At 42.4% G+C, this 11,080-nt stretch overlaps 1 protein-coding gene across 2 annotated transcripts; it reads left to right on the top strand.

Moving 5' to 3' along the window:
• Positions 1 to 1,033: 1,033 nt before the first annotated feature.
• On the top strand, positions 1,034 to 10,141 carry rlim (ring finger protein, LIM domain interacting). 2 transcript variants are annotated; one of them, XM_086311449.1, is made up of 4 exons: positions 1,034 to 1,271; positions 2,315 to 2,539; positions 6,292 to 6,396; positions 6,501 to 10,141. In XM_086311449.1, the coding sequence occupies exons 2-4, from the start codon at positions 2,371 to 2,373 to the stop codon at positions 8,303 to 8,305; spliced, it is 2,079 nt and encodes a 692-aa protein (XP_086167575.1). In that variant the 5' UTR covers positions 1,034 to 1,271; positions 2,315 to 2,370; the 3' UTR covers positions 8,306 to 10,141. The 2 variants fall into 2 exon arrangements, with proteins under 2 accessions (XP_086167575.1, XP_086167583.1); XM_086311457.1 differs by lacking the exon at positions 1,034 to 1,271 and adding an exon at positions 1,383 to 1,722.
• Positions 10,142 to 11,080: the final 939 nt, after the last annotated feature.

Here is an 11,080-nt window from a genome sequence, read left to right as displayed (position 1 = left end):
TAGTTTGTGAGCAATTTTTCCCCACGCTGGTTTACAAATTACCTGTAAGCACTACTACCAAACAATCATCACTGGGTTTCTTCTGGTATGCTGTAGCAATAATGCTCCCTCCTGGCCTTAAAAATATATACAGGGACTGATATAAGTCTCTGGTGTTTCTTCCTCACTTCCTCACTTGGGTTGTTTCAGGACTTTAAATGCTTTGACTGTCTTTTAGACCCATTTTTTGTTTGTAGTTGGAAGCCATTTGAAGTGGTTCTACAAAAGCTTTATTTCATTTATTACAAAACACATCTTCAAAGACACAACAAATGAAGACATGGCTATTACTTAAAGCAAAGAATCAAACTATAGACACTGTAGTTTTGTGGTGTCTTAAATGGTAGGCCACATCAACGTAATGGCATAATGAAGTCACCCTACAAGATAATAACTAACTGGTTTGATAAAATGACAGTTTCCTGGCAAAAGGTAGGTAGAGCAAATCTTTCAGCTGATGAGACTATGAGATGAAAAATACTTTATTTATCCCAAAAGACTTTATGCATTTATGTCTTTGGTTACAGCAGTTGAAATTTTGAACTATAAACTTGCATCATTCAGTCCCCACATTATTATTATATTAAATGCATTCTATCTTGTTTTTATGTACAACATTCACAGGGCGTATAATTGTAAAAGATGTAAACAATACGAACTATACTGTATGAAACTAATGTTTCGTAAATTCTCAAATAAGATATTTCTTTTGTCCGCCAAACAGCTAAATCTCATTTGAGAATTTATGCAAAAACACTGAGATTTTTTTCTTCATTGTTTTAATGTATTAATTTCTAACTTTCCTAAAAAACAGTTGTATTATGCTGGCCATTTAAAAATTCAAAACTCTACCTAGTATTTTGCATTAGCCACCGCACAGCGACGCTACAGCTCGCCAGCGGAGCCCCCTTGTCAACAAACATCCTTGTTCGTCTTTTTTTTTATCCAAAAATATTTATCGCCCTGATTTTAGTCTCTCAGGAACGCTGCGCCTGTCTCACCCGACCTCCATCGCTACGCCTAAACGCGAGACATTTGCCAGTGCCTGTAAGGAATTACTCGGGGTAAAACCCAAATGTTTCGTCCGTTTCCGGAAAATCATTTTAGGCTTCCTACAAGAAAGAAAATGGAATCTGGCAGTCGCACTTAGCTAAACAGTGTATCGTTTCTGGGCGAATATTAAAAGGGCAGCTGGGTTGTACGATAACGCTGCCGTTAACATCGCCAAGCAGGTAATTATTAGTGGTTTGGTGACAGATGGTGTATCCGTTCTAATTAACTTTACTCTCTTTAGCTAGCTAATTTTAGCTGGATCGCTTTGGTTAGGTTATGGCTATTAACGTCACTGGTTGACGTTGTTAGCTTGCGGTGATACTAATGGTAGTTCAATGCATTTTTAATGAAACCGTGATGTTTATAGTCAATGTCCAGTAACGGTAAACAAGAATAATATCAAGTTCAAAAGACGATTCCAGCTTCAGCTTTGTTTTGCCTCATATATTCACATGGGGCTGATGTAAAAGCGAGCACTAGCACAAAGTTAAAAGCTAATGTTGAGTAAGACGTTTGTAACGCTTCTAACTCGGCTAGTTGACATGGAAGCTAACTAGTGTTAGCGCAGCATAACCGGGATTGCTTTGTCATTGAATGATCTTGTTTGGATGATGTTGCAGTCACTACACAGTGAGTTTCTTGTTGTTTGATTTACAGGTCATTAGACACACGATGGGACCTCTTTTATGGCTGAAAATGATGGAAGTAGCCGGCGTTAGCACCTATGTAGCATGCTAATTGGTCGCTAGCCAGCGTAAGCTAAGCTAGATGATGCCATTTTGTTTTTATCTCGACTTTGACTTTGAGCAACATATGGCTTCATCGTACGACTTACAGCCACATAGATCATTATATTATTTGAGTTATTTATACGACTTTAAAATACATGTGACATTTTCGAGGAAATCGTATTTTGCGTTTCGATATGGGCTCAACTTACAAGTGTGGCTCAATGTTATGCTTTGAAGACGTTACCGGTGCTAACATTTGCTAATGTGTCGTTATTCTTATTTGATGCTGCGTGGTGCCTGGTTATGCCTAATTTTGATGCCCAGTTGCCTCTCTTCTTAACTGTCATCACTACAATAACTGCTATACTTTGTGAAAATACTTGATGTATCAAATAATACATTTCATGAGTGGTTGGTAATGAATCCCAGTTGCAGGAGGGCATGCTCATGTCTTTTAGATCAGCTAATCCTTTGTTTACTTTTTTCTGAAGCAACTGGATCTTGCTGAATATTGGATCATCTCTAGTCCGCCCTCCCTTCTGAACCAATGGAGGGGTCTGACAGCGTGGAACAGAATGGCAGTGAACTGCCAGAGTCACAGCGCAGGAGGCAGCTGGACCGCCTGGACAGGGAGGAGGCCTTTTACCAGTTCGTCAACAATCTCAGTGATGAAGACTACCGTCTCATGAGAGACAACAACCTTTTGGGCACTCCAGGTAGTAAATCTTTAACCTGTCTATTCTTTAGTCTTGTTAAAACCTCCCAATTAAAGTATTAATGATTTACACAAGTAAAGAGTACTTTTTCTTTTCTGCGCTCCCTTTCTATGTTCTCTGCTGAACTCGCACCTCTCTTTAAAAGTTTTCAGCTGTTTAACTGGGAGGAAGGTAGGAATATGCTATTGATATGAAGAAAGTTAAATAATTTCACACACAAGGCACCTTGATTGAGCAGTAAGCATTGAAGATCACACTCACAGTGCAGTATTTTTCACATACAGGCTTTCTTTTTGTTTTTTGTTTTCAAACCCAGATTTCTTGGTGGATAAATCTCTTGGCCGTTTGTGGAAAGTAGAGTTAGTTTATCTTTGAACAATCTTTTGTAGTAATTGTAGTTGGAATGTGTTTTGTTTTGGGGTTTTTTTTTTTGTTTGTTTTTTTAATAGTAGCTTTACCTCTAATGCTATTTTTTTTTTTTTTTTTTTTTTAATCGCGTTATTCAGCTTCTGCTCAAACTGCACGATTGACTCGCAGGGGTTAGAAGTTCGTAGGTCACGATGCAGGGGCTCACACTATACGGCCCGATGCTCTGATGCGACCTGAGTGCTCAAACTGTGCGTTCATAAAAACGAAGGTTATAACAGAAATTCTGTCGCTCGCTCTCCCTCTCTCTTTCACTCACACAGACACGCACACCACCACCATCAACTTTGCTAAATTGCTAATGAAAAACACTGATCAGGCAGCTGTGATTGAGCAGCAATGTAGATCCAACTATTTTCACGGTTGTGGTTGTGATAATTTTGTGAGGCCACATCGAAAAGGCTCGGATGAGCTTGCCATAGTTCTACAAGTTGTCTCCATCGCTTGTGTCCAGATCACACGCTGCACTGCCGTGCTGCGCAGTCTTTTTCGCTGACATTTGTGTTTGCGCGTGTGCAGTGTGAGAAGCTGCTTTGACACCCTCACGACGGTCGCGAGGATTTCAAACCTGTTTGAAATCCTCACGACCAAGCGATTAATGATCAGGAGCTGGTCGTGAGGGGTTAATTGCTTCTCGTTACCCCACGTATACTACACGATGCACGACGCACGATGAAGGCCAAAATCGGGCCGATCGCCAAAACGGTTGCACGACTCAAAAATCGGCCAAAAATCGCACAGTGTAAGCCCAGCATTAGTTAACTAAAACACGAACTGTCAACAGGCATTTCTTATAAAACGCTATTCATCAACCACACCGTCTAAAGTGTACAACTTTCTAGTTATATTTTATTGCCTTTACCAAACTATGTGAAATAGTCTGATGCCCCAAATTATGATTTGAAAATAAAATCTGATGTAATGGAATTTCCTGCACTAAACTATATGCTGATGTCAATATGGTTTTCCGCATCATACATATCATATGTAGTTTCTATTTTCAGTTGTCCTGTCACTGAGTAATTTTCTCCTACTTTGTCATGAGAGAAAAAGATGGTCCTTTTCGAAAGCCCCTCTTTTGGTTCATCTTATTTTAGCTGTCTTCTGCCAGTTTTATTGATATAAAAATTTATGACCTGTTGGTCTAATCTCTGTCCTCCCATCTTTACATAGCTCCTGCTTGTCAGTAGAAGTAAATGTTAAGCTTAAGTACCTATGGCTAGTTTTGGATTTGCCGCTATCCTTGAAATTTCACCTCCTATGGACTATTGAAGACATCCAATCCATTTCTGTCCCAGGAGAGTGGGAGTGGGAAAGTAAGTTTGGAGCGTGTAGTGGAGCACCCTACAAGGAGAGGGCTATGACTGGAGAGTGTCGTGCCCTGGTAAGTCTAGAGGTTGACCCTGTGCACGAGAAAATGCTAACTTCCTGGTTTGAGACCGGATGTGGGGTTGTACATTTCCGGTTGCTTTACTTTGCGGTCAATCGCTACTGCGAAAATATTCTCCAAAATCATGTCCAAAACTCAAAAACGGAAAGATCGCGTTAAATTACAAAGAGCAGAAGGTGGGAACACTCACCACTGTTGTGTCATAAAAAATCTAATGATCAACTTTGACGTGTAAGGAGTTTCGATGATCAGTTGTTTACACCACTCAACACAAGCAGAACTGCATTACAAAATCAGAAGACACATCGTCCACATTCAGAAGCACATCTCTGTATAGTGACTGGTCTTATGATTTAAACAGGCAAATATTCAGCATTCAAACTACAGGTGAAGAATAGTCAAACCAGATGTTTCCCCGTTATGTTGATATCAGCTAGTCAAGTACACACCTAGACAGCATGTTAACAAACTGAAAAAAAGCCACACAAAAAATGAATGATTGCTGGTAAGGGTTTCTATACATTAGTATTTACGAAGGGTATGTTGTAACTTACCTTCAAAATTACAGTGCTCCCTCGATGTAACGCGGTTCACCTTTCACCTTGCTGTTTCGTGGATTTTTTTAGTGCAAGTTTGCAGTCATGGCGTGGGTTCCCTCTGGTACTCCGGCTTCCTCCCACCGTCCAAAGACATGCAGCTTGTGGGGATAGGTTAATTGGATAATCCAAATTGCCACTAGGTGTGAATGTGCGAGTGAATGAGAGTGCGAATGGTTGTCTGTCCCTGTGTGTTGGCCCTGCGACAGACTGGCGACCTGTCCAGGGTGTACCCCGCCTCTCACCCTATGACAGGTGGGATAGGCTCCAGCCCCCCGCGACCCTGAAAAGGATAAGCGGAAGCGAATGGATGGATGGAAGTTTGCATGCTTATTTTTTTACGTCGCATTGCGTCCTGCGTCCTGATCGCTGCAGACGATCTCCTCCGTGACGTCTCTCCTGTACAGTACAGAATCGCTGCATCGATCGCTAGCAGTGTGACTCTGAAGTGCAGTACTGGATGTCCACGAAACGTTTTGCACCGTCAAAAAATAAAACTTGCTGCTTGATTTCACCCATCGCTGGTTATTTTTAGAACATAACACCCGCGATAAACGAGGGACAGCTGAGAAATATAACATTTGAATCCCTTTTCTCTTTTGCTCTGAGGCGCAGGGAAAAAATATCGACAAGTCGATGAACATCATTTACAGATATATTGGGTAAATGCCCAAGACATCTATAGAAATGTGAGTCTCTTCTTTGGTCAGCCCCTGGGGCTGGTCTTCATCATCATCATTTAGTAGGAAGAAGTGAGCAAGTCGCAGGAAGGGCAGGGAGCTGGGCTCCTCCAGGCCGATAGGTGGTCTTGGTCGAGCCCTGCCACCAGTGGGAGGCGGACCAGTGGCAAGGCCTTCATCCATATCAGTTTCAACCGTCCTTCCTCTGCCTCCAGCAACAACCGGAAGGATGGTTGCTGCTGGCCGCTTGATTTGTTCATTTGCTTAACTTGTTTTGGCCGGTAAACAAGGTGCGAATAGGACACCGGAAACAAAGCTCCCCACAGGAGTTTCCGCACCGGAAGTAGCATATGCTAACGTGCACATAGTCAATTGTCCTGTTGCTGTGATCAAAGGAAAAATGAACAATCAAAATATATGTACTGATTATTATTAATAATATATTTTTAATGTATTTATTTTAGGTTGCTGTCAGCTTCCCCTCTTTCCTTGCATTAAATCCAATATTTGTTTTTATTGTAGGGAGTTAAGTTGGCACTTTCTACCAGCTGCTTGAGAAGAGGAAGCGAACTTAACCCTTAAAGAGTAGATGGACTGCTGATGATTTATTTATTTTTTCTTTGTTAATAACAGAATGTTATTTTGTGATGTTTCTTCCAGGCGAGGTAACACAAGATGAGTTATTCAATAGACTACAGCAAATCAAAGATGGTCCTGAGCAACAGAATAACACCGCTGGTACTGAAAGTGTAGAAGATCCAGTTGGTACGTTTGATATTTCTCTATATATTGTTTTGTTTTTTCCTCATTCTTTGACTGCTTTTATGTCAGAATATGATTTCTCACTTGCTAATTCTGCTCATTTTCAGAACAACCGGAAAGCTCAGAGGATCCTGCCAGTGGTGATAGTCTGCTTGACTGGCTGAACACTGTGAGGCGCACAGGCAACACAACTAGAACCGGTCATCGTGGGAATCAGTCATGGCGGGCTGTGAGCCAGACCAACCCGAACAGTGGCGATTTTCGCTTCAGTCTAGAAATCAGTGTGAACCGCAATCTGGCTGAGCAACAGGCAGCTATTGAGGGAGAGCAGGAATCATCAGAGCAACCTCCAGAAGAATCATCAGAGCAACCTCCAGAAGAATCATCAGAGCAACCTCCAGAAGAATCGCAATCGCCAGAAGAATCGTCAGAGCAATCGCCAGAAGATAGGTCAGAGCAACCTCCAGAAGAATTGCCAGAACAGTCTCCAGAACAAGCTCCAGAGGGTCAAGAAATAGTGGCAAATGCTGAACCACCAGTTCCCATGGAGACAGAAGTGGTAGAAGAACCAGTTGTAGATGAGTTGGCGGTCATAGTGGAACCAGAGCCTGAACTAGAAGAGGTTGTTTCACAAGAGCTTGTAAGTGAATCTCCCACCTCACCTTCTCCCCTGCCAGTGCAGCCACCACTCTGTCCTTCTCCACGCAGAGGGCAAAGGAGACCCCGCAGCCGAAGTCCAGAACCACGCAGGACTCGGGCCCGTTTAGCCAGGAGCCGCTCCCCTCTCAACTTGGATCAACTTGATGGACTTCCTAATCCACGGCATTCTTACATCTCTCAAAGTGCCAGTTCTTCCAGCAGTGCTCCCCCTGTACCTCAAGTGGAGGGTAGCTCACGGACTCGACAGCATGTTCTTTCAAGACCAAGCCACACTGATGGAGATGCTCAGCAGTCTAGGGCAGTTGCAGAATCCATTCCAGAGGCCCACAATGTTGCCTCTCAGGAGGTAGAAGCCTCTGGGGGCGAAGGGGGCGCAGCAGGGCGTCGCCCCCCTACTATTATGCTTGACCTTCAGGTGCGCCGTGTGCGTCCAGGTGAATATCGGCAAAGAGACAGCATTGCCAGTCGTACTCGCTCGCGCTCCCAGAACTCAAACAACACATTTATGTATGAGAGTGAACGTGGTGGATTTCGTAGGACTTTCTCGCGCTCTGAGCGTGCTGGTGTGAGGACCTACGTCAGCACTATTCGCATCCCCATCCGAAGAATCTCCGATGCAGGTTTGGGAGAGGCAACTTCAATGGCTCTCCAGTCTATGATACGGCAGATCATGACTGGGTTTGGTGAGCTTGGCTACCTCATGGACTCTGACTCTGACTCTTCAGATTCAAACCGTGGAGCCAGTGCTCCTGCAGAAATAGAAGCCCTCCATAATCCAGATGCTACACCTGCCGATGCTCCTGCTGCTGATGTTGACGAGCAACCGGTTGCTGCTGGAGGCAGAGGAAGGACGGTTGAAACTGATATGGATGAAGGCCTTGCCACTGGTCCGCCTCCCACTGGTGGCAGGGCTCGACCAAGACCACCTATCGGCCTGGAGGAGCCCAGCTCCCTGCCCTTCCTGCGACTTGCTCACTTCTTCCTACTAAATGATGATGATGAAGACCAGCCCCAGGGGCTGACCAAAGAACAGATTGACAACCTCTCCATGCGCAACTTTGGAGAGAGTGATGCCTTGAAGACTTGCAGTGTGTGCATAACAGAGTATGCAGAAGGGAACAAGCTACGTAAGCTTCCCTGCTCTCACGAGTACCATGTGCACTGCATAGACCGCTGGCTCTCCGAAAACTCCACATGCCCCATTTGCCGCAGGGCTGTCCTAGTGTCAGCCAACAGAGAGAGTGTGGTGTAACGCTTTGACAGACTGAAGGCCTTTTGTCTCAGCCGAAGTAATCCAATATCTCCCAAGTCTGTAAGAGGCTGTGAGAAAACGTGTTTCTGCTGTTGAAATGTATTTCCTTCATACTATTTGTGAGTTTGATCGTATTGCAGACAACAGGTTTTATTTGGGGTGCTCCTTACAGTGACGATGGAGAATATTTAGTTTTTAGTTAGACATTTATTATTATTGCAGTCCAAAGTGGGGCACAAGCGATGCATGCTGTCTATCAACCCGTAGTGGCTGTGCAGTGTTGCGTTGCATCAAGCCATGCGCACAAGTAGACTGATATCTCATAAAAATAAATCCTCTGATTATAAATGCTGCACACTTGCAGGTAGTTCAGGCACTTCAAATCTGTTCTCTCAACTCCCGAATGGCCCCTTGTATAACATTAGCTGGGTATAGGTACAGTTGCTAGTTACACCAGTTCAAAGTATTAGCTGTAAATAAGCTTGTAAAATAATTTTGAATCATACATTGTATCACTGAATTGGTTTCGGATTGTAAATGAACTCATTTGAAGATCTGGGTCATGATGGTCTGCAATTACTCTCTGAATTTGATTTTAAATGTTTAGGTGCTAACAATGTATACAGCAGAATTATTTACAGATTGTGATGTCCAAAGGATGGAGGACAAAGTGTTTTGCAATTTACAGTGTGACTTGTGCTCTCCATTCTTGTTCACCCTAAATAAAACACTTTTTTTTTTCTTCTTTGTTTGGTTTTGAGCGGGATATACCATAAACTCGCAGAGGGAAAAAAAACCCAGAATGTTGAACTTTTTAGGTTTTTGTTTTTTTGTTTGTTTGTTTTTTTGTTTGTTTGTTTGTTTTTTTTTTTCTCCAAAAGTTAAAGTCTGTTTTGGATTAATATTGTATTGTTACTTTCTTGATTATTGTAATGCCAGATGTAATCGTATGAGAAAATGAAAGCTTTTTCATTATGGGTAATGGAGGCTTTGTCAGTATCAAGTTGTGAGTTCCCCACCTCTAAAATATTAGCGGGCATAACACAGATGCAAAAGGACATTTACTTTTAATACTAAATGATGTCACAGTTGTGATCCTTTTGTGTGTTATTGTTCTTCTCGATTCTTTTTTTTTCTACTAACAATTGGATTAATTAAATATGAAATAAATTGTGGTCTTGGCAGAGTGAAATAATCACAGATTGAATAAAATGGCAATCCAGACTTGCTTCCTCAGCTCAAGCCACAACAGATCTCTTTACCTGTCAGTCCACCTTCATGTTTAAGTTGCAGCTTAAGTTATTACCCCAAAGGCTTGATATATACCAAGTCTGGGGTGGGAAAGTCTCCATTATTGTTCATTGGGTTTTGCTTCATAGGAAAGTCAAGTTTCTTGACCACTGTGCCCTCCTGCCTCACGAGCAAATGCTCCATATCTGTGTGCAATACATGCAATTGTAAAAGTAAGGAAATGAAGACTTATTACCCATTATGTGTTGAATTTATTTTATTTAGAAGTTCTGTAGGTTTTAATAGCACTGTTGATGAACAGGGACACTGGCTAAAGGAGAAAAAAAAAGCAACACTTAAAGCCATCCTGTCACATTTCTTATTTTATTGTTTGATGTCTTAGCCACAACTATTACTTCCCTGTGTGGAGCATAAAGGTTTGAATGCAAGATGATGTTGAATACCATTAACATGTAAACAATGTATGTTCCCTCATAGGCCATGCTTTAGTTTTGGCCTTGTTCTGTGATCCATCCAGTGCAGTATGTTAACTGGGTGTTAAATGAAAACTAACCGCTGAATTAAACAAGTTGTTATGCTATGAAATGCTTTGCCAGTATGCATTCTCTACACTTACTGGGCTGTCTGATCAAATGAACACGTCCACAGCTGTAGTCACTGGCCACTTCACTAGTTACACCTTGATGGACCCCCACCCCAATTTGACTCCAGAACTGCCTTACATCTTCATGGCACAGATTCAATAAGGTGCTAGAAACATCTCTCAAGAGATTTTGGCATCGTCATTGACATGACAGTGAGACTCAGCTGCTGCACATCCATGATGCAAATCTCCCATTCCACCTCATCCAAAAAAATGCTCGGTTGGATTATGATCTAGTGACTGCGGATGCCATCTGAGTAAAGCGAACAGTTTATGATGATCTGAGCTTTGTGACACGGTACTTACCCTGTTGGAAGCAGTCCTCTGAAGATTGGTACATCATGGTCATAAAGGGACGGACACGGTCAAGTGAAACAACGTTCAGTTGGCACTTAGGGGTTCTAAGTGTGTTAAGAAAATATTTCCCACACTATTACAGCACCAGCAGCAGCCTGAACTGTTGATGTGAGGCAGTTAAACTGTTGATTCATGCTTTGATGGCATTTATGCCATATTCTCATCCTACTATTTGACTATCGTAGGAGAAATCGAGACTTATCAGACCAGGCAACATTTTTGAAATCTATTGTCCAATTTTGGTGAGGTTGTGTGACTTATAGCCTCAGTTTCCTCATCCTCTTCCTATTGGCTTTATCAGTCTAAAGCAGCCTAGCCATTCTCCTCTGACCTCTGACATTAACTATGTATTTTTCACCCAGAAAACTGTGACTCACTGGACATTTTCTCTTTTTCAGACCATTATCAGAAACACTCAGATCAGCCCATCTGGTACAAAGAGCAATGCAACTTTCCAAGTCACTTATACACCTTTCTTCCTGATTATGATGCTTGGCTTGAACTTCAGCATGTGATCTTGACCA

This window comes from Aulonocara sp. 'chitande type north' Nkhata Bay, linkage group LG2 (assembly GCF_057382095.1).
Source record: "Aulonocara sp. 'chitande type north' Nkhata Bay isolate Kocher_YH1m ecotype deep benthic linkage group LG2, A_spYH_male_GT1.1, whole genome shotgun sequence".
Lineage (NCBI taxonomy): Eukaryota > Metazoa > Chordata > Actinopteri > Cichliformes > Cichlidae > Aulonocara > Aulonocara sp. 'chitande type north' Nkhata Bay.
Note: the sequence above shows the minus strand (reverse complement) of the source record. Positions and strands in the feature narration are given on the sequence as shown.